This window comes from Musca vetustissima, unplaced genomic scaffold, assembly GCF_032173495.1.
Source record: "Musca vetustissima isolate MV318-11 ecotype Yass unplaced genomic scaffold, APGP_CSIRO_Mvet_v1 utg3141, whole genome shotgun sequence".
NCBI classification, from domain to species: Eukaryota; Metazoa; Arthropoda; class Insecta; order Diptera; family Muscidae; genus Musca; species Musca vetustissima.
The window spans coordinates 504588-530056 of NW_026886665.1; the positions used below are offsets into that span (position 1 = coordinate 504588).

The 25469-nt window shown below is 34.8% G+C and overlaps 1 protein-coding gene across 3 annotated transcripts in view; it reads left to right on the forward strand.

Moving 5' to 3' along the window:
- Nucleotides 1-25469, forward strand: part of LOC133334163 (cyclin-dependent kinase 14) — a 124439-nt gene that overhangs the window by 39241 nt on the left and 59729 nt on the right. For 2 of the 3 annotated variants that reach the window (XM_061542459.1, XM_061542460.1), the window contains exon 2: nt 22304-22381. In XM_061542459.1, the coding sequence (XP_061398443.1) occupies nt 22304-22381 (78 nt within the window). Of the gene's footprint in view, nt 1-4201; nt 4353-22303; nt 22382-25469 lie in introns of those variants that run through there. The other variant, XM_061542461.1, reaches the window with a different exon arrangement.

The window sequence follows — 25469 nt, forward strand, 5'->3', positions numbered from 1 at the left end:
ATTCCATTGTTATTAAATACGAAATTATATAATTTGAGACGAAGCATGATATACGAGTGTCATTTAAAATCCAGTTTGAAGCGGCAACAATTTGCGGAATAATAAAATAGAGTTTCAAGTTCAAAAGTCATTCTAAATTCTGACAAGTTTGATTTATTTCACCTAATATTTGTTATACAATAAAAATGTTCGATATATATTTGTTTAACCTTGAAAAGTTAAGGTTTCTAGACCGATAAAAGTATGCCTAGACGTTGCACCTCTTATGTTATAATTTTAATTACGAATTTATTCACAAAAAATCGCTAATATGTGCGCTAATCCGGAAAATTGTCTAGAATAGAATAGACTTATTGAAGGTGCTCATAATTCTAACTGGATACTACAATTTGAATAAAATAATCTTATAAAAATATAATGTATCGTCACAATCTGGATTCTAGAGTTAAATCGAGACAATCCGGTTTACCGAATAATTCGGATTAATTCGAAGCCTGGAAGGCTCTGACACATTTTTAATGAAAAGTGAATAAAATGATTTATACATTAAAAAAATACTGTCAAGATTCGGATACTATGGGTAGCCAATATATTTTCATTTGGCCTAATAGCCAAATTCAACTGGGAACAAGTTCGATATTTCATCCCAGTACGTTCTCAATTAGAGTCCATATTCACACGTTTCCCGATTTCTCCACTTTGAGTTTTTATTATGGTATTGAGTGTTATAATTTCATATCGTGTTTTTTTTCTCTTGTATACTGGACGCTAAATGTTTATTTTGCGCTTTTATTGAATTTTATTGCTTTTCATTTTCCACTGAATTTTTTCTACTGAATTTAATAAAACAAGCGCACATTATTTCATGTTTCTCCACATTTATTATTTTCGTTGTTGTTGTTGTTGCTGTTGCTGCTGCTAGAGTCGGGTTGTTCTCTTTATTCGAGTTCAGGGTCGTTTACGGTGTACGACGAAGCTACAGAACTATTATGAGCTGGGGTCTTTACTTTTTCAGAAGCAGCAGCAGCAGCGACGACCTCGTTTCTACTGCAAATTCCCAACAACAAAAGACAAAGTGCTGTTAAACTGTCTATCTACATGTGTGTAGGTGGGTGGGGGTCCACTTGTGTGTGTGTGTTCCATCTGTGAAGTATGAATAATGTTTAGGTGACTCTGGATTGTGGGTGTTTGTTATTCGTTCAACGAGTAAAAGTGCGATTAAGAGCGAACGAACGACCAAGCTCTACTCCGCTAATATCAAATAACACAGCAGTGCTTCGGTGTGCGATTGTGTGACGCAAATAGTTAATTTTTTCCGGTTTACCATAAACACAAAAACAGATGCAGCAACAAAGTGTGTCATAGCAAAACAGAAGCGGATAATGATAATGACGATGGAGATGATTTATTTGATAAAACGGACAACACAACCAATTGCGAATCTGATTTTGCATAAGCTGTCGGCAGCGAGAATTTTTTTTGGAGTAGTCGTGTTCGTCGCGCTGCAGCCAGCTTCCATTGTTCATATATTTTAGGACAGTTTGAAAAAACACAAAATATAGGAACGCTGGGAAATCAAATCAAGTTCTCTATTGCAGGAGAGTATTTTGTTCTCTTTTTTGTGGACACATGCTTAAGTTTTTACTTCGTTTAGTGGCTGCTCTCTCTCAGTCTCTCTCTCTCTCTCTCTCGTTATCTACCTCTTTGTGTGGTGACTTACTCTTGGTCGTGAACTTATTGCAGGAATTGCCTAGTTATCCAATGTTGTTTTCATTCAAAATGCCTGTTTTTGTTGTTCTTGTTCTATTCCTGCATTTGCAACCAAACACAACTTCCATGCAGCCACCCACACAGAACTTCCTTAATGTTCGTTTTCTGTTCCACACTCCTTTACAGCTCGTTACAAATGCCAGCAATGTCCTTCCAACCTGCTGCTCTTTCCGAAGTTGTTGGATGTGTTGGTTGGTTGCCGTGTTGTGTTGTGCCCAAACCTCATTCCTGTGTTTTGGCCAAGCAGTTGTACGGCTGCCGGGTACTACGGTGTAGTCGAGCAAGCTACTATCTCGTTGACCTCATTTTAATACGGTATCTCAACGCATCCGCATGTCGCCGCGTACAAGTGATAATCGCTTATATCACTTAATACAAGAAGAACACAATTGATTTGCAGTGCCAAAAATCGGATGATTTTGTGTGATTTTTACGAAATGCCACTATTTTAAGAGACGGGTCAATTATTTTGAAGTTAAATCGACATCCTACAAGTAAAATTGAAATCCAAATAGATCGAAAAAAGTTTAAAGTGATATAAAACATTATCTCCATCTGTCAGTGTTGTTGTGCATGTTCGCTTAGAATGGTTGCTTTATCCTAAATTTGACTTTTTGAGTGTTCTCTCTTTATTTGGTACCGTATTCCCAGGCCAATTTGAAATTCGTTGCATTAGAACATGGAAGAAAATAACAAATCTGGTGCATTGCCCGGCTACGTTTTATAATCCTCGTTAGTTTTTATTCAGCCAATGCATTTGTGTGCGCACTTTTATTGTTAATAGTTAGGGCCTTAGTAAGATGTTAAACAAACTATGAGATACAAGTTGGGTACATATTATGTTTGTGTTGTCTGTCACCGGTGGTGTGTACCGTTTCACACCACTCTTCATATCTTGTCACGCCAAATATCGGAGCGCGGCGATTTATTAGATTTTTCTATAGAAAATGTGTTTACATCTGTACAATTTATATTTCCCTCAAATATTGAATTTAACGCAACACCGGTAGTATGTATTCCAAAAAACTCTAGACAGTTAGTAATTCCAGTGTTCAGGGTGTGTTGGCTTATTTAAGAAAATACTACTCAATTACTCCTTAATTAGGAATTGAATTGATAGCAGAAGAAAATTTGGTTTGAAGTAGTTGGATCTCTAAATTCTGAAATGGAAAATATAATTGCAAATTTCTGCTGTACAATCTTGTTATTTTATGACAAACTTATATTTAATTAAATCTTCTTACAATCAGTCGAAACAATTGATATCCGCGACCAAACAAAAACAACTGCCCCGCCAATCAAAAACCGCAAATACTTGGAAAGAAAATTGAGATGTGAAGCGTGAACAGAAAAACTAACATTGAATTCAATTGAAGCATTCACATTTCGTTTTTTGTGTTGAAAACGAAATAATGTGTGTATGTAACTTCAAAGAAGAAGAAAGAACATATAAATGATATACACACACATATTCACATAAAATGTAGACACTTACAATTAAATACAACTAAAAAGAGTGATTGGAGTGAAAAACACGATCTGAGACCATGTTTGTTTGAGATAAAAACTGCCAACTATTTGCCAAATTAAATTACATCGACAAGTTGTTCTGGAAAACGGTATTCCTCCTACCATGACCCCGGCCATTGAAGTAATGTCAGTGCCCAACAAATACTATTTCTTGAAGGCTGCTTCTTTTTGCAATGTTCTTTTGAAAAAATAAAACATCAACGGCAAATCAAAAGGCAGGTTATGAAACAAAAATCATATAACATCAACAACAACAACAACAACTATCGAACATAAAATCAAAGTGAAATTGTTTTTTAATGTGCGTCTAAAGTGCAAAAACACTGCGGACCGGACAAACTGTTCACTTGCTCTTGCAGACGAGTTTTGGTATTTTCGGTAGCTATCCTCACATTCCACCACCGCCAAATTCACGCACATCCCTGCAACGAAAGACGCAGAAAGACTCCGTTAGTTTGACCTCGTTTTTTGGTCGTCAAAAAGTTGGGACAATCATCGGAAAAACTGTCTGACCCGGCTTCACCCTCGCTGCCAGCTGTAGGGACGTCGAAGCGCCAATAATTTCTGGTTTATCCGCCAAAAGATAAACTTTAGTTTGCAACATTCTTTGTTGTTGTCTTTGCTCTACCAGGCTTTTCCGACTATTTAATGTGTGTTGCTATTTTTTGTTTGTTTGTATGTACAGGACTATAAGACATTATCCTTATACATTCCATAAGTTAAGGGATGGAGTGCTTATTCTAAGGGAGCAAAGAGAAGAGGAGACAAGCGTATAAAATTCTACTGTGTATTTTGGTGTCTACGCGTGTGTATCAACAGTACAGTAAGCCAGTGGCAGTGGCAGTGTCAGTGCCAGCAAGCCATAAATCTTTCATTCATTTTATATCGATAAAATTTAGCTCGAATTCCGTCTAGTCTCGAAGATACCGCCAAAATTGCTGAGTTCATTCAATTAAATCATATCGACGGCGGTGGTACTTTGCCAAGTACCATCAACCATCACAGTCTCAACATTTCGGCCACCAACGTTAAAAGCAACAACAACAACTTGGGTAAGAACAAAACTGTAATTAATTTACTTAGAAAACTCTTTCAATAATTCTAAAATTTGATACCTTTTTGAAATTTCAATTAATTATATTTTGCAATATGATTCTTAAGAGCACATCTAATTGGTGTGCGAATCGGACCATACTGGGTCCAATTCAATATCATTGTTTGTTTACCATCAATACTTCTCATTATGTAAATCATTATCGTTAAATTATGCCGACACATTTCTAAAAATGAAATCGAAGGTGGGAGTTGTTAATTATTTGCAATTCATTGTTGCATCGCTGTATGTGTGTATTGAGGACACTGACGAGAGATCGGTGCAATAATTCGACATTCCTTTAATTTTGTTCGCACGTTGAATTCCTGTGCGGAGGGACAAAAAAATCCAAATGAGGATTTCACTCGATAATCCAAAAACAATTTATAAATGTTCGCAGTAATGGTTATTTTTTATATTGAAATGTCAGAACTTGAGGGGAGATGAATTTGCATTTGATCGCGATTGACGGGATAGTATCTCTATGCATTAAATATATTATTTTGTCATTTGTCGCCATCGTCCTTTTAAAATAAACATAAATTTCTATAGACTTTTTATTTTACTGATGTATTTTGTTCTATACACAATTTTTGTTAAAATATAGTCATTTATAAATCAAATATTAAAAGTTTTAATAATTCAGTTAACGATTTTGAGGAAAAAATCTCTGGCGTTATCTGGGGGGTAACGCAACCCATTGAAAAAATTTGAAATCCACCTATGCAAGATATTTTATTATCTTTTCAATTTATAATCCTAACTCGTCTATGGAAACCTGAAACGAATCCATTTATTTTATTACCAAATAGGATGAGCACATAACACTTTTCCACATCTGCTGTACCGTTCAGTAAGGCTTAAATGTTAATGAACATATTTGGGATATTGTCATTATAATCCAATTGAGTGGTATGTTTTTATCCTTTCCTGGTCGACGTTGGCAGGCATTCTCTTCATTTAAATATTCATCAAAAAAATTCAATGTTCGCGTCTGTGTTTTGTTGTTGCTGTTGGTGGTCTTATTGATGCATTTTATTATGACACGGAAAAGGCCGCCAAAGGTGGTAAACTGAAATATATGGAATTGCTTTTCGACTTTTGGGCCAGATTTTATCCTATTCCGCAGGCATGGATAACGGTCCACCACCATGACTCAATGGTTGGTTGGTTCACCACGAAATGTTTGAAATAATTCATCGAGCCGTCCTTGTGTTTTTGTTGGCGTTGTTGTTTTGGCCCGGAGACTTCAGCGATGTATGACCAGCGGTTGTATTATGATTTTCATTAAGCCCTTTTGCGGTTTTCACTTTTCCTCCCGACAGTGCAACTGTGCTGGATTTTCGTTTTGCCAACACTTGTTGTCTATCCTGCCTGTATCCACTTTTAAATACGGCGAGAAACATTTGCGGTTTTTGTGTGTGGTTATTATTTCGAAACCCATCCTATCGCCACCGATCCTTTGTCCTTGTGCCGTGTCGTGTGACCGGCCAAACGCTTTCATTGAAGGAGACGTGAAGCGGAGACAACACCTTTGGAAATATGTCCATCTGTTTGCCAATGGTTGTGTGTGTGTTGCTGTATCCTGTAAGAGTTTAAATTGTGGCCGTTGACATGTCGACCATTGTCGTCACTAAAACGATGGGCGTTGTTGATTTAAGTTAATAATTAAAAAATGCTAATTGTCTCGACGAGGGAAATGGATTTAATGGGCTTCCACACCCCCGTCCGCACTTAGGAACACACCCGATGTGAATGGGACTAAGGCCATTAATGTATACTAATAATTGCGACACAGAAGTGCAAATACTTTAGTGGGAAATGTCCCAATCCAGTTCGAATTAAATATTTCACAGTTCGTCAATTTGGAGCAGTCAAATATTACTGGTTCTGAATTCGACGAATGACAATTCCAATTTTATAGATTCCAATCTCAGATGTCAATCTAATAATTACTAGTGGAAATTCGTGGGCCTACAATACCGAATTGAAACTGTGTTAAAAATAAAATATTGTTGTCTGTCACATTCCCTGCCAGATCATTGAACTCATTCGAAGTCGACGTAATTCAATTAGACATCAATGTGCCATAATTGTTATCAGAAATTCGCTTTTTAATTGGTATATTAATTTTGTTGTTGTTGAGTGCTATTTTATCTTCAACGTTGCTATAGAAAATTGTAAATTATGCACAAACTCAAATCATTAATATTTGCTTGTATGTTTGTGTGTGTGTGTGTGTGGCAATACTACAGCAAACGAAGGGATATACAAAATGATTTAGTTGAATATTATACAGTATCGATCATATGATACCCTACACAGTATTTGGTGACTAGTCCCCTCTAAATGTTTTCATTTATGCATTATGAATATCAGACCTTAACTTTACATGAACTATGTCCACATCTCCCAACGGAAATCCATGACACATGGAATTTGAAAATTTTACCTAGACATATTCTGAAAACATACACATTTTCAAGAACTTAATTTTAGGAAGATTCCCTCTTCTCTGTAAATTGTGCTATGGAAAAGTATGGATAATGACATTTTCGCAGAATTGTGTTTGTTTGAATTTAATGGGCGTTATTTATTTAAATTCAAAGACAATCTAAGACAAAAATCAAAGATGATTTATAAATTGTTGACCGCAATAATTGTAAGACATCAAGATCGTAAATGTTAAAACCAATCGCATCAATTATCATCAGCCGTAGTGCAAAACACTCGAGGGGCGAAAGAGGGAGTCGTATGATTGGAAAATTACACAAATTGTTGGGAAATCACTTTGTCGGTATTGAAAATATTTGTTCAAGCACAAATTCATTATTAATACCTGACGACACGGCTAGAGGCTCTTGCCGCAAACAGAAGGTGTGAAACTAATTCAATACGGTTTATATGAAACAAAGTATTTAATTTGTTTACAGCCCCGGGCGATTATTCTCTAATTTTATTGTAAATTTCTTTATGAATGTTTTTTTTTTTTTTTTTGAAACTATTTTCCAATAGCGTCTAATTACAGTCTGACAGCGTTAAAACGGGGAGTAATCCTTTATTTGTATGTGGTTTATATATATAAAAAATTATTATAGAAAAAATAGCCCTTCATGTTTAGATAATCGCACACACCCCCTAAACTGTTAGTATTGATTTTTATTGTTTGAACTGTTCATAAACGACAAAACCGAATATATGGTGGTCATCAATGACATTTTCACCTTGATTTGTTTTGTTCATGGGAATTTAAACAGCAGCGCCAAGAATTGCGACAAAAACAAGAATTTTTCCAACCTACACTACTTAATTGAAAGGCATTGTTGGGTCGACAAGGCAACTTGCTTTAATTCTCACCAGTAAAATGACATTGATTTTTTGCAGTTTGTCGTTTTCCAATAAAATCTTTGACAACAAAGCAACATACATACATTTATATACACTTTATATGTATATGAAAGCGTACCATTTCAAAATCGTTTTTATTATATTTGTCATGTTTTCATTACTGATGTTTTATTTGAGAAACAGACGACTTTTGTAGATTGGTGTAAAGTTATAGCAAAATGTTAACCAACAATAAAGGTTAGAATACTACCAATAAAAACGTTCGTATCGTGACCCGTTTCAATGTGTAAAGGCACCTAAATGTTGTTAATGCACATGTCCAGCTTAACTTTTCCGTATCCCTAAGTCCAGAATGTTTGGGATGGCTGTAGCGAGCGGAGAAAGGAATCAAGCCCCTACAGTTACTTTTTTTTTAAACGAACATTGGAGATATATTTGGAGGCGTTGGCTCGATGTTCTATTCTATATTAAAGGCAGTTTCCGGGCAGAGTTTCCTAGAAGATCAATCATCCAAAGTTCCACTGTGTTTTGCATCCGACCTCTCCGTTTGAATAATTTGAATCGCATTTTTGAAATTGGACATTCTGCTGTTGAGTGTGTTTGTTGCCCACATAATACGTCAGATCTGTCAAGTTCAAAACGAAACACAACGTAACGATACCACCAAACAAAACAAACACTCAATGATACGAACAACAGCAACCAAAACCAGAGGTAAACAAATACATTTCGAACATGCGTGGAATTCAAATGTACACATGTATGTACATAAATATGTATCTATCTGTGTATGTAAGTATGCATGTATAGATCTTAAGTACACACCACATTCAATGTATCGTTATTTGTTTTTATGGAGCTCCGACAATGAATCGCCAGTGACAATGCGACCGACGCGTGTTTGGCGAAGAGGAGAATACAGCTTCTGTATACGTGCCGGCACTGCGGGGCTGAAAGGGTGTTACAATTATGTGTTATGTGGTCTTTCAACCACACATATGGGCAAAGCCTAGGTCTGGTCTCATGGCCAATGGTCATTAACGGGCGCGAGCAAAGTTAATACACCCACACTCTGACGTACTCGAAACGTTCGCACACATCTAAAACTCTCGTAGAATGTCGTTAGCGAATATAAATGAAATGTGGAACAAAGTAATACCAATAGACAGACAGACCGACAGACTGACGACACCAAGATTTGTGTCTGTGTATGTGTGAGTGCAAAAACAAATGCTGGGCAATAAACAATAAACTAATTATTAAAATAAACACTTATTATGCCAGATTAAAACTTGTTAACATTGCCATCATAATTCGCGCTAACCAAAGCCAAACAATGAAAGAAAAACAAAAAGTAACGCAAACTAATCTGGAAATGTTGTGTGGCAGCGAATATGGCTCGGAGGGGGCCCTTGCTAATTGGAGCGAACATTTTGGTTCGCATTTTGGAAGTTGTATGAATATGCAAACATCTGATTATTTTATTATTATTGTAATACACATATACTCGAACTGGTGGAGCGACCAAAAATTAATTTAACATCTCCATACATATATACACGTTTAAAGGGCAAAGGTGGAAGAGCTTCAAAGTCATTTGTTAATTTTATCTTTGTAGTTGCATATACAAATATGACTATATGCATATACAAATATGACCTTTTAAAATTCTCTTCACATTTTGTGTCATAATAGAAGAACTTTCAAGCATCTCGGGGTCGCTCTATATGCTGTCCATATTGGTACCTTTTTAATTCTAATAACCCTATTCTATGATGCATCGTTATCACATATGACTTCATCTATATTTAGTAAAAATATTACGCTTAGCAATTGTATTATGGTTTTTCTTCAAAATTCTGATTATTCTCATGAAGTTTCAGATTTCGAAGAAATTTTACGTTGTGTAAAATGTTGTACAATTCGATAACTCCCTTTAGTTAGTCGATGTGATAGACAGATGTCGTAATTTACTCTAAATTATCTAAAACGGAATTAGTCAAAAGACACTTGGAGTCTAAAATCGATATTTAGGGATCTAAACCATTATTTGTCTTAAGTGGACCCAACTCCCGTTGTGGGCTTCAAAAGTTTGAATTTTGATTTCTTTCTTAATTCGAACCTACACTAATTCAAGAATGTCCCTTTAAAATTTCAAGTGAAAATCTCAAAAACTCCGATTTATTGTGTCAGCATCAAGCGACGGCAGAAGTGCTTATTATTCAAACAGTGTTTTTGCAAATGGCGGCAACGATAACTCAAAAACTAATATTCCAATCCGTTCCAAATTTTAATAAGGTATAATTGCAATCGGTCAGGGTCTTCTTTATTTTCCAGCTCGGTTTGATAATTTTCGTCCGATGATCTGGCTCTGGTATGAACTAGGATTATCATACCAGAGCCAGACATAAACTTTTTCGAATGCCGCTGGCCTCGGATATTCTAGTGATCAAAAATCATGCCCGACATCGAAAAGTATGATTTTTCGTTAACTACAAAAAACAGCTATATCACTACAACAAAATTATGTCAATTCATTTTTATATACAAAGTGCAAGTCTTCAATGTAATGCATGGCCATTTGCGACCCGGTTGAACATCATAATTATTTGAAATCGATTTTCAGGCTTCTCGGATTCAAGGCTGAGTGTATAAATAGTTAAACGTTTAGTTTCGGAATTTTCAAATTAATCGGTGGTATTTTTGAAGAACACATTCATTTGATTGTAAAATTGCCCAAAATTCGACTCCATATTTGATCCATAGAAATTAAGTAATTGTCTTCAAAGGTACTGAGTATTGGCCGGTATTTACTGAATATAGCAAAACATGTCTGTATTTGTATATGGGCAATATTGCCAATTTTTTAACATAGCTGAAGCGGAGGTTCACCCCTTTATAACTCGGGAACTACTTAAGTATATGAAAAAAAGTGAATAGTTTTGGGTTAATTGATCTGTCGTTGCAAACTGTTCATGATATTGACCTCCAAACTTTATTTTGGTAGAAGCAGTGTCTACTTTAGTGTAAAAAAACGTGTAAAAACAGGTTGAGGCGAACCAGTTTTTTATGTTCTCTATCGATTTGTGACTAAGCCACTCATTGCACGGTCTTCGTGTCAAAAGAAAACTAGAAGCCAACAAAATGGGGACTACGCCCCTTATGTATCATTTTTTAAATTTTTAACTGCATCTACCTTTAAATGATGCTGACATTTTGAAGCTCGATTTTGAGTGTTTTTTTTAATTTTACTTGTAGCTTTAATACGCAAACAGGAATTTTTAAAAATCGATTATAAGATTATTGTAGTCGCGAATCTGCGTAATTTGATATGTATTTTGTGTATGTAGTATGCACAGCTTCAGAGTAATACTCATCCGAAGGTGCGAATTTTGTGCGATCAAATTTCTAAAAAACCTATTTTTCGGGCCAAATTTTTAGATCTGTCAACTGAATGATATGGGTACCCGCGATCAATAAGGTTTTTTACGTTTCGGATGATATAAAATCTTCTTCGTGAAAATCCATCTACTAGAACGGCGGGAACTGGCCTTCCAAAAACACGAAATTTGGCAAAAAATGTTTTTGAAAATATCGCGGATTTATTTGTGTTTTCTGTGTATCATTTCCGCTTCAATAAATGACCTCATACGGATTTTGATCTTTTTCGAGAAGAGAACTTTAAAAACTTCAGCCGAAAGAGAGATGTACCCAATTTATCTCAAAAATAGATTGTGATGGCACATCCATGGTTCTTAATGGACCACATTGAAATGGTATATATCGATGTATTTTTTTAGGGTGCACACCGAAATCGGATGCGCGTTAATGGCATATGGAGTTTTCGGAAATTATTCGCGTTTTACGATTTTTTGGGTACTTCAATGTAACGTGCGGCACATCTTAGCCGTCAAATGAAATTTCGCAAAATATATATGAATTGGAAGATAAACTTCAGTACTTCCTGAAAACCGCATGCGCATCAAATGAATTTGAGAATTACGCGATTTAGACGCAATTTATCTCAAAAATAGTATGAGCTGGCACATCCATGGTTCTTAATGGACCACATTGAAATCGGTATATATCGATGTATTTTTTTAGGGTGCACACCGAAATCGGATGCGCGTTAATGACATATGGAGTTTTCGGAAATTATTCGCGTTTTACGATTTTTTGAGTACTTCAATGCAACGTGTGGCACATCTTAGCCGTCAAATGAAATTTCGCAAAATATTTATGAATTGGAAGATAAACTTCAGTACTTTCTGGAAACCGCATGCGCATCAAATGATTTTGAGAATTACGCGATGTAGACGCAATTTAAAATGTATATTTCATAATACTATTTTATTTTAAGATTTATTCCTATTTATAGAATTCTAAGATTTATCGGAAGAAGTACATTTGTGGACATATTTAGATCATATTGCTGCAAGAATCACAGCGAAAGACCTATTGGTCTCGAAGATATCGGCCGAAATATATAACAATCCAAAAATGTTTATCACAAAAAAGTATTTTGCTTTTTAATATTATTTTAGAAAAAAATTGTTACATAGAACACGTTTGGTCTTTTTATAGTTACCATTGCGGGTAACGACATACTATAAGTGATTTGGCAACGATTCCAATAAACCACGGCATTTTTTCGCGAGTATTTTCTCACATTTACGTTCAATACATTCTCCAGCAATATTTCATTCAATATTTGGTAATTTCTCGTCCTAATCTCAAAATACGAGTATTAAATATAGTCATCGCGGCTTCAAAACATCCCAAATATGTTAAGAATAATAAAAAGGAGGTTTTTCAAAATATATCGCGAGGACAGGACCTTAAAAACTATTAAACCAAAATCCGACAAACAAATTATTTAAAAAAAATATCGCGAAACCCCATTTTTCTAACTTCGAAAACTTTATGGTTTATTTTTAGGGACCAAAATATACGATGAAAATAGCAATAAGGAAGTCAGATTCAAATATATGGACGGTTTTCTGGCAATAGAAATACATCTTATTTCGAAAATAAATACATCGACCCGTTTATTCCCTACTGCATTTTATTCGCAACTGATGGTGTTAATCGGAGGTAAAATATAGAATGCGTATTCGCCACCAGCAACCACAGTTTTTCAAAAGACAATAGGATTTGACGAATAATGATGTTTTCTCCCAACTTCATGTATTGGTTTTTATTACTATTGCTTTAGAACTGTTCATATCTTTGAATCTGACCCCCTTATTGGTATTTACATTGCATATATTGGTTCCTAGATCAATATTACTGGACCATACAAATTTTGAAGTCAGAAAAATTGGGTTTCGCGAATTTTTTTTAAATAATTTTTTTGTCGTATTTTGGTTTTTATAGTTTTTAAGGTTCTGTCCTCGCGTTATATTTTGCAAAACCTCTTCTTTATTATTCTAAACATTTTTGGGATATTTTGAAGCCGCAATGACTATTTTTAATACTCTCACCTTAAGATTAGGACGAGAAAATACCAAATATTAAATGAAATACTGGTGGAGAATGTATTGAATGTAAATGTGAGAAAATACCCACGAAAAAATGCCGTGATGTAATGGAATCGTGGTCAAATCGCTTATAGTATGTGGTTAACCGCAATTGTAACTATAAAAAGACCAAAAGTGTTCAATGTAACAATTTTTTCTAAAATAATAATAAAAAGCAAAATACTTTTTTGTGATAAACATTTTTGGATTGTTATATATTTCGGCCGATATCTTCGAGACCAATAGGTCTTTCGCTGTGATTCTTGCAGAAATACGATCTAAATATGTCCACAAATATACTCCATCATACATAAGTCATTTTACATCTTTAGTTTGCTGGCTTCAGGCGTATGTATTGGAATTTTTTCAAATTTTTATTGAGGCAAAATACTTTTTACACTCACTGTATGTCAATTTTTCGGCGAAATACGGGTAAAATAGCAAAATAAACCCAAAATTTTTTTTCTGAAATTTTTTGTATAATATTAAAAAAACAAATATGATGACATTATTTTTTCGAACCAAAAACAAATATTTTTCCTCAATATTTTGTTTTGTTGTCGATTTGATTTAGAAACCGCTACACGGACTTGTGTGATTTTGATATCATTTGATTCACCATCGTGTTTAGATTGTGTAGATATTTTTAAATTAATTTTTAGGTGTGTGTGTGTATGTCATTAATATAATGAAAATATTGATGTAATCTGCTATATTTTTTTATTTTTCTCATATTTCGCGAATATGTGCAACTTTATCGTGATTATTATAATATATTCATATTCTTATTTTACGGAGGAAGATATATATCAACGTTTTTGGTCAATATAATAAACGGCGTAATTTTAAGATTTTTTTCTTATGCCCAAAATTAAAACCTCGATAACTTTTGCGCGCATCAACCAAAAATTTGATCGCGAACGGTTTCGGAGTCAGAACATTTTTCTCTATATGTGTACCAAAAATCATAGATGTGCCACAAAAACAAAAAAACTGATTTTTTGAAAATGGAATATTAAAAAATTGGCAATATTGCCCATATATGTATGTTGCAGGCAGCGAAATTTAAAAAGATTTAATGAATAAAAGTGATCGTAGTCAAATATCAGACACTTGTTGCGCCATATGAAATTGTGTCTCAAGCAGTATAGTGTACTAGTGATTGTTTATTTCTTGTAGTGAAGATCGTACCATAGAAATCATCCTTCGCAGTAATAAAATCGGCAAATGTAAAAACATTGAGATTTTATTTACCTTTCGAATTTTATTTGGCAATTGCAAATAATTTAATTTTTCAAAATTACTGATTTAATGGTACTTATTGCGTTTCAATACCCAGCTTACCACACCTTCTTACATTAATATCTTCAACTGCAACTAAACACACACCACCAGTTGTATCTGTCTGTAGACTGAAACATTAATTAAATAAACATGCATCAATTTGTTATAAAAACCAAACAAATTGAATTGGCCAATAAATAAAGGAGTCCACATTTGGCAAATGTATGTTTAATTCACATGCAATTTACATACACTTTATCGCCAACCCACCGCTCCTGTCCGTCCTGCGGTGGGCTTGTAATGCCGTAAAAAAGGCGTTCAAATTCATTTAATATTTATTTCTGCTTGAATAATTCGTACTCCAATAAGTCCGATGAGTTTTGACATGTGCAAGCGATAAATGGTTTCCTCGATTTGTTTTGTTTGTCAGTCAGTGTGTATCGCATGGCAAACATCGAACCCACTTTACATTTTATACATTTTTATAGCATGTCCGTGATGTGTAGTGCCTTAAAAAATGCCAAAAAATGCACTCTACTCGACGTCGCACTTTAAAAGTCGCTTAATTACCTTTTTGTTCGAAACAAAACTACATTTGTTATTGTTTTGTTTTTGGTTCGGTCAGGTGTCGGTTGAAAAGTTCAATACAAATGTATAATTTTTGATTTTATTGCCAAAGAAGAGAGGCAGTCAATTCGACGAGCTGTTAAATTCGAGCGGTAATTTGTGCGGCTTGCAACATTTAAATAAATTAAATCAATTACATTTGTTACATCGTCGTTTGTTTGCGACAGTATTTATTGAATTATTTCACATTCCCCACCCCCATTGCCAGGTTTACAAATCGGAAAGCTGTAATGTTATGTACAACAAAATGACAACGTGTGTTTGTAGTCGCCTCCTTTTGTAATGGCTTCAAATTGTAATGTTAAACGTTCACTTGTTGTAGGCACGCATCATCCAGGCAAGTAACAACCGACATGTTCTGTTCCATGTACACATGTCGTCATTACATTGTCGAAACTCGCTCTTTCCGACACCTGTACTCCGCTTTTCTACTCGTGTTAATTGTATTTTTTGAAATTACAACCATTATAGGCCTAATTAGCAGAATTGCCATGGTTTGTCGTTCAGTGTCACTGTCAATGGTCGTTAACACACTCACGCCGAATTGCTGCTGGAAACACCTTCTCGTAGACTGATTAGCGCCCTGATTGAACGAGGAATTCACAAAGCATTTGACATATAGAATCACACACTAAACACACTGACGACTATTTTTAATTTTTTACAGTTTGCTTGTGCTCAAAAAATGTGATATTCCCATACCCTCTACAATAATATACAATACGATATATTTTAACGGTAGGAATACATACCGGTTTCATTTCAATTTAAGGTTCTAAGGTAAAGCTATATATGTTGAATTTGTTATGCCTCGAACAGAGCACACTCTTCAAAATTTTTTTTTTCTACTCTTTTTTCGTCTAGATATACAAGCACGATGAAGTTTCATAATAATTTTACTTTATCATTACATAAACATTTTCAATACCAGAAAACAACAAAAAAGCAAAACAAACACACACAAACATTGAATTTATATGTAAATTCCATTAATGTAATTGAAAATGCATTACAGATCAATCATCTACACTCACATACCTCCGATAATAAATACATATGTCGCAAAAGTTCATACAGGCGGGTAGACGACGTGGTGGCTGGCATCTAAGGATGAATGAAAGATTGAATAAACATGGTCAGTATGTTTGCCAAAAAGACAAAGTTTGAATGGAAATAAAACAACAACGATGTGAGGCCAAATCTCTAGACTGCAATGATGGTAACATGAAGTGCGGAGACGGAAATGCGGCAAGCATCGCGCTATATTCCAACCTAAAATGGAAAGGGAAAAGGCACAACAATGCAAAAACAACTCATATATCACCAACTATTTTGTCACGGTTCCGTAACGAGATTGTTTTATAGCGAACTGTCTTCCTAACATTCAGACTGTCTATCTGTTGGTTTGCACTTTGTTATTGTGGCAACGAAGCCTGTTGGTGTGGCTGGTAGATAACGTTGTTTTACACATTGCCACAAGCATGTGCCCCATTCTCTCTCGGTTTATGCCCCTCTCTTCCTCCTCGCTTTGTGTATTTTTGTTACGTTTGTTGTTACAAAAAGGTTTAATACGCACACGGATATATTTATAATATGACCAGTGGACACATATCCACGGTCAGAAGTTTATGGATTCAACGGTCACAAACCCAAATAATGTGAAAAAAATACTGCATTTTCATGCACTCACTGACCACGGCCAATATGATATGCGGGTGGAAAGTTCTTAAACAAGAAGAAGAAGCAAGCTCTCATTCACGTGTCGCTTCGGTTTAGCTGTGGCGAGCTCTTCGATAGTAAATTGTGAATTCCGGGTTATGTTTGTATCCTCGCATATACACTTAACGTGAATATGCTTCACGTTAAGTGCATTGAATATTATTTTCCATTTATTATTTCAGAAATTAAATCTCTAACTACCATCAGTAGGGGAGACTGGGGCACCTTCGCACTTTTTTTTATTCAACATATCGACCATAGTATGCTAAGTCGACTTAGCATGTTTTAAAGTTCTTTACGTTTTTAGATAATACGGTCCTTAATTTAAATGCACTGAAATTTTGGTAATCATCGGCCAATCCAAACCAAAGTTATAAGGAAAAATGTACTTAGCATGGCATGTACGATAAAAAAAAAAAACTTCCATACTTTGAAAGCTTCTACTGAAAAACTCACTTTTCAGACTTAGCATACTATGGTTCGGAGGCGTCGATATATAACAACTTTATGGCTGATTATTGTCCTCTGACACTTAATTATAAAAAATAGCACCAAAAATATATCAGTCTGGTTGAAATTCTGATCCTTTAAAGGTTCTATTTGGTCTTAATACGCCACACAATGTTTGAATTATAGGGCTTTATTTTCTAGCGGCGGACGTTTACATCTCAAGGTCGCACACACCATCAGAAATAGGGGTTTTCTATCGCATTTTCGTCAATATAAGCACGTTTGATCTTATATATGCAATTCCGAACCATATTAAAGGATTAGCTTTAAAAACAAACTGAAAAACATGTTAAGGAAATAATATTGAACATTCTGTATATGGCCGAATGTGCCCCACTTTAAAATGCCGAATGTACCCCTAATGTACTTTTTATAGTTTTTTTTTCATTTTTTTTTCGATCAGTTTTGTAAAAACATTATGTTTTTAAATATTTCTACAATAATACACATCGTAGTTAACCACTTTTTAATAATATTGTCTTAAAAATTTAAAATGTTTTATACACGAAATAATTACGAAATGGAATTGAAATATTACAGAAACATCTATAAAAATACAAAAACCTATGTATCTAAATAAGCTTATTAGCTAGAAATTTCAAACTTTGTGTCAGTTATTTATTTCGATATTCGATCCCCATGTATCGAAACTAGTGATGTACGGTGAGAGCTTCATATCGAAAACGCGATTGCCGAAGGTGCCCCAGTCTCCCCTACACAGTGACGAATTGGTGCAACTGACATTGAGACAATACAAATTATGACACCGCACCAAAGGTTTTTGTACTGCAGGGAGGAAACGCTATAGGTACAAAAACAATACTTTATTTTAAATATGTTTCTCTATCTCAACACATGTATTAGCGAACAAAATTGAAGTTGCTGTTCGTTGTGACAGTAATAATACGAAACGATATAACATTTGCCAGTAACACACATTTTAAACAATTCGTAACGATGCAATATTATTATTTTTGATGTCTGATTATGACGTATTTGCCGGTTTAAAATTGTTGGTTAATTCTTCCTTTACTCCGATGAAATGAAATCTCGCCTATGAAATTATTTTTTAAGTTTCATTGTGTGGATATAGAAATTTTCATGTGTTTTGTTTTTATAGCATCGGAATGGGGTTTTTTATAATTTTCTTAACTAGTGGATTTCCTTCTCCTTAGAATTTGTTGGGGTTGCATGTAGCGAGTGTGCATCTCAAAGGCAAACATGTTAACTAATTTCGTAATAATATTTACTCGATTTTTTGTGGTATGAGTTGCAGCTAATCTTCAACATTCGTTTTAGAAGATGAATAAACACTACTCAAATGAATGCTAGGGTGTAACCATTTGGTAAACATTAGAGATTTAGGAATTTACTTCTTTAGGAAGACCCCAGGTATACCTTTAAACTAGTTCTCTCTCTCTCTCTCTCTATCGACATTATTATATATTGGCAACTAATCTAAACGCCAGTGCTTCTAAACAATAACCTTGAATCGTTTTTATTGCCTTTTATTATCATTTTAACGGCAACCCACCCACAAATCGTTTAAATAAATTAAGGTATCTGGTGATTGTTGTAAATAGACATCATCCGCATTTGAATACAAGTTATGATTCCCGCTGCCGGGTGCTGCCATGTTTGTCTAAAACACCGTCAACCGCTTATGAAGGGTCGACACGCACAGCAAATTATTGCCACTTGTTGTTGTGGCTATCCATTTCAGTCCCACTTTTCGCTGAGATTTAAAAATGAATCATCGTCTAAATGGCAACATTCAAATACCCAATTGTTGCTGTAGACAAAACGAAAAAAAAAAATATTTTCCGAATCTTTTGGATTTTGCCCTTATAACCAATAGGTCGATAACAAATAAACAAAACGGAAGCTTTATATACAGACTATCATGTTGCATTAAGTGAACAGATATTGTTCCAAATTGCAGACACTAATTTTGGGATACCTGTGGTAGGAATTTTAACATATATTAAACGGTACCTTTGTAATCGGGCAATTTCAGTGGAAAATTAGATAAAACCCGAATAGTGCCAATATTGATTTTTGGTAGGGATTTTCAAGAGCTCTATTTTACTATAAAAATAGTGCCCATACCAAAGGGGGCATCCAAATATGTAATGTGCACAAAAATTGCATCCCATTCTCTAATTTTAAATACTCTTAAATATTTGTATTTCCTATCGATTTGGACAATATGGAAATCCCATTTACATTCTAGTATTACTTACTCGTGCCTAACGAGTTAATCTTTGCATATCCCAATTAAAATATGTCTATTAGGTAAACGTTATTGCCAATAATGCCAACAAATAGGATAATTTGCAAAACGTGTTGCTACGTAATACCTGGAACCGACAACGGAACAAATCAGACTTGTAGGGATGCAAGACGAGAAAATACACCAATTCCATTACCAAAGATAATCGGTTTTCCAGATTAGAACTGAAACAAGATATTCATTTATGCGATGCTTGCATGTTTTGATTTTTTCGTTTCGTCTCCCAGAAGGATACAGGACACTAAGCATAAGCCACTTGTTTGTAGTCATTTTTCTTCAGTTCTTCTATTCTCAACAAATTGCGCTCTAATTGAATTTGTATGTAAATGTAGTGTGGGTGTGTGCGTGTGCTTGTTTTTTATTTACTGTTTTCCATTGTTTAACATTTTGATTACTTGCCATGTTTCGTTTACCAAACTACAAGCCAACAAGTAAATATCCAAACTCTTGCTAGGATCTCACTAAACTTTTAGAAATGCAACACATACATTCAAGACAACTCAAGACAACGTAATATATATATATATATATGCAACAAATATAATCTACATACGAGTACGAGAATATGCACAAAAAATACGCTGGTTTGAGCCGATATGTGAGAGTTCGTATTGTCATGGTGTACAATGATTCGTCTCCTCTTTGTTATATCCTGATCCACTCTAAGGTGGAGAACACAAACCGAAATGGCGTTTTATTTCTAAACATTTTACTCGAGAAAATTTGGTTGAGTAAAAATGGTAAATAAGAAACCTAACTTCTGATTGACTGTTGTGTTGGTTTGGAAAGATTGCCATCCACTTTTGAAATTTTTACTAGTTTTCCGTTCCACAACTGTTTGCGAGATTTAAAATGACGTACAATCAAAGTGGATGATATAAACATTTTTCAAATTAAAATGTATTTCTGGCTTTCATTTTCATTGCAACTTTGATCATGATAAATAAATGAAAATAAAATATATCAGTTTTATATCAATTTGTTAATGTGAAGCCCAATAAAACTTCGTTTAAACTAATTCTGGTCTAGAATGGGTTTGGGAAAAGTAAAATGAAATGATTTTTTGGTCGTTCTCAGTGAAACATTGCATTAATATTGGCTCAGTTAAAGTTCTCTTATTTGTCTGCTGTTACTCTTAGGATTTTCCTATGAAAGAACAACAAATCATTGGTCCACTAGGAGGATATAATATGCCGTAATAATGTAACAACAAAAGTAAATGATTACCCATTCCTGCATTGTCATCGCGTTCAATATCATCGACATTGCCATCATCTTCACTTCGTCAAAGTCATCATTTACAAACAATGCTGCCTGGTGGAGTTGGAGGAAGCAACAGCATTTTGTTTCTGCTCGACATCTTTATCATCATAAACTCCGGAGCATATTCTCTGCTTATTTAAACAGAAAATTGCATTTTCTTTTATTATTCGGTATTCCCTCAGACGACATTCCTCAGACATTGCAAAGTCATAAGAATCAAGTGGAAATGGAGCGAGAGAGGGAGGAAGGAGGGGAGGGGAGGGGAAAGTAGATGGAGCAGTGCACTCGTCACGGTGCAGTACTCATAATGATTACTTTATTGGGTCGTTTAGTGGCATTTACGGGTAATGAAGGAAGAAGTGATGACTGGGATGATAACAACTGCTCATCAATGATCAAATAAAATGTGTTGCTTCTATTGTCATCTTCTCGTGAAGACGAATCGTTCTGGGAGTGTGCGAAATGTTGTGGTCATGGAAGACAGAAATCTGTTGTGATGCTGTATCTTAGAATGTATTACCGTATGTATGAATTGAATCCGCATCAGCAACATACGAGTATTACAACAAATAACTGTTGTAGTACAATGATATGTCAAAACTATTTTGCAAAACCTACCGATACATGCGATTTGTTACGCAAATTGATTCAGAAAATGTTTTAACCCTTTGTGGCTCAATATTCCCCACAGGCAAAAAATGTTTTAGAGCTAATAGATATATATTCTTTGGATTTCATATATGAAGTCCTGTTTATGGACAATACATATCAAAATTGGAACACACAGTACAAATCCAAATTTAAATCGCTTCTTATTCGAATTCGCTTCGTAGTGTGAATGTTGTCATTAGAATTATTTTTGATTCTTGTAAAAAAGAATATGAAGAAATGATTTTTCCTTAAATTTTGCATTTGGTTTTTCAAATATCAAGGGACTTTTATTTTTCAGAAATGATGTACTGTATCCCCCGAATGCAAGGATGTGGCGATGTCAAATGTTATTCATATCCTATTTAGGATAGTTGCACTAAATCTGTGAACAAAGAATTGTTCTATGATTACGGAACAAATCGGGGACACAAAGGGTTGAATATATTGACAAACGAGATCTTCTAAATTCGGATATGTTCATTTATTGATTTGTTTGTTTTTAAATTACATTATTTGTACCAGCAACTGTGTGGATGATGCTATCTTGGTAAATCTGCCTTTGTCCTGTGTGTATTTAGACGATGCTTATCATAATACTCTTTAAATACCGTTCATACTAGATTGTCATGATACTTTAAGGATGTTACACATACACACACATGTTATTCTAATACACATTTCACGATTTCGTTACAGGTGTCACAATGCGGGAGAAAAAGAGTGGTGCCCTACAGAAACTCAAGAAGAGGCTTTCACACAGTTTCGGAAGATTAAGTAAGTGCAGCATGCCAAGTATTTGTATTACCTATGATATTGCCCTCATCGCCCCGTCTTCAACGAGGTTGGTGTACATTTCAATGACCATATTTATCTTTGAATGAATTACTTCAAACTTTTCATTGTCTCCGTTCGCGTCACACCAGTGAAAACTTCAGTCAGCGTCGCATTGTAAAACTGTGCGGTGTGCAAAGTAGATAATCACTATCTAACAGCTACGGTTATCATCTGAGTTATAATCTGTCCTTAAGAAGGTATATCCGTTCCACTTCGTCCGGTTTCAATGTTGATGTTGCAGCTGTTTAGCATAGTCTGTGCATACAAGTCAGCAGTGAAAAGACTTTATCCCGAATCAGTGTAGCGGACATTTGTATTAGATAATTTATGGGCATTTATGGGATTCCATTGTAAGAAAATATGAAAAACATGTAACTAAAAATGACATTTGTTCGATATATAGACTATATGTAGGAATAGAGCTAGATTTGAAAGAACGAAGGAAACGGAAAAGAAGTGAACATTGTATACAGTGGAGTATAGGCTTGAACTGGAACAGATTTTCTGTTTCTGTTTAATACATATATAATTAGGCGCACCATTGGTACTAAAAGTTAACCTATATTATAACAAGGTACTGATTTTTGTACCTCATATTTCACCATGTAATTCTTTCCCAGGTGATATGTGCTGCTAATCTAAAATTCATGAGGCCCATTACCATTTCTCGACTCGTTATTAATTTCTTCTTTCCTTAGAATAGAGGCAGACAATTAAGAACTATGTATCTATTGTTAGCATTTGAGTAAACATTTTAGGTTGAATTCAAAGCAAAATTAATTTAACCTCTTAAATAGGGAAGAAACTCCCTTCAATCTAAAAGATGTACTTCTGCAACAAATATTGAATACATTTACACTTTCTGTGTCATTTTTTTTTTTTTTTTGTTTTTCTCATCTTTTTATAAGATTTCAACAAATTGCCGAGTTATTTCGAAACTTCATTTCGAAATCTTACCTGTGGTGTGATCCTGCTTTGATATAAATGCATACTCTTTCGTATGTTCAGTACAAAGTACAAATGTCAAACTAAAAAAAATATGTAACCAATAAAATTTGCCATACGAGCACTTAAGCACTGTATTGGAATAGTTGTTCAATTTTAAAAATGTTCAAATGTCTATTTTATTCGCAGCTCTCAAAAGTTAAATGCGCAATCAAAATTATAGAGTTCCGCAGACTGGTCTCATTTTTGTACCTGTCCTGCATTTACAATCATTTTTATGCTGTTCGTTTTTCCAGCATGTTCAAATAATTTGTTTTGCAAAAACACTGTCCCCAGAATTATATTGCGTATAATATAAAGTACAAAAATGCATTGTCCTCTTAATAGCTTTCCTAAGAGATATCCTGTTGTTCTACACAACTGTATTCCGTAAGTCACTGATATTCAATTTGCTGCGTTGGCGAAGAAAGAAAGGTTAATTGGTGTTTTTGCATCACCCTTTGATGCAGGAATCCATCGTGATGCGGGACAATACCCACTTCCACATTTGCCATGACCGAATAAAGTCTGAGGCACTTTTACACAAAATATCCTAAAGTGATTTTTTTTTTTTCAGGAACAGAAGGTTGGGGATGTGACGCAGATTACAGCTCTACTGTGTGTGTTCACAAATGAAGGGCCAGTCTTTGTTAGCACTTTTCACTTCAGTTTTCTTTTTTATTTGTGATGATTCCTCCGTCTTTCTTTTGTGATTTTTCGAAATTGTCGTTCGAAAAAGTCATGCCAAGTGAGGCTTAAAATGTTAATCCAGTTGAGTGAATGCTTGTCCCATCATGATGGTTCTGGGGATTTGGCATATTAAAGAATTAGCGAAAAAAGTTTACTGTAAATGAATATGTCGACGCTTTAAAATTCCGTCATTCTTATACATTTCACGATTGCTGTGTCTGTCGCATCTCTACATAAAGTATTCCATTCTGGAATGATGTTTAATTTCTGGAGGGGAAAAAACAGTACAAGTAAATTAAAACCAATGGCGACGGTAAAATAAACTGACCTAACCTGGCCAGTTACAACTTGCATCAAATGTATTCCCAGTTATTTGAACGAATATATAGATGTTCTGAAATTGTTCAGATCGACCAACTGCCCTCAATCTTTGGAGCCGACAAGGCATGTTTTGTAGCAGAGTAGTTTACATAATGTATTTCATCGATCTATCGGCCTGCGTTTAATGATTTCTTGTTGTGGCTACTTTTTTATGCCACTCGTTTCACATTTTCATAGCCCAACTCCTTCGAACAGTCGTAATCGTTCATTCATTTTGCTCTGTTTGTTGCTGTTGTTGACATCGGTATTGACATGTTAAATAGGAAACCATTATCGTCATCCAAGCCGATAATAAATGCCAGATAACACTTGAGTAGACAACATTCAAGTGTGACTCTGAACTCTTTGTGATGGAACGATGATATCAACAATGGATGAACGAACGGAAGCCTATCTGTCAATGGCAGCATCTCTAGAACACAAAACGAAATCCATAATTTACACAAAATATTGTATTCAAAATTTGTATTACAACTTATTGTCGTCGTTGTCTTTAGTGCCGACTGTTAAATTAATACCAGAGTGCCATTCAGGAGAAAAAGAACAATTTGTAAGGGGTCATGTCGTCATCCATATCGTCTATTCCACTCATGACGAAAAAGGCTTTCTTTACGCATTTCCAAGGTGTGTGTCAAATTGTATAGTAAACTATATTCTCTGGGAACCATATATTTGTCATATAAGCATAATAAATGATATTAAATTTGTCATATACATATTGTGGAACATAAATAAATATAGTGCTCTACTGATTGTACGTATATTGCTTAGGTAAAAGCACACCCTTCTTCTGGCCACTGCCTTCTGTTATAATTCCTAAAGAAACAACTCATTCTTTTTGAAATGGAATCCATTCTAAAACAATTCGGTATTCAAATTCGCAGTGTAACGAACGATACATCATTTTTATTAAAACCGAAATGGATTCGATGCACGTTTTCGTGGGTTTCGCTTGTGAAATGATATGAAACAA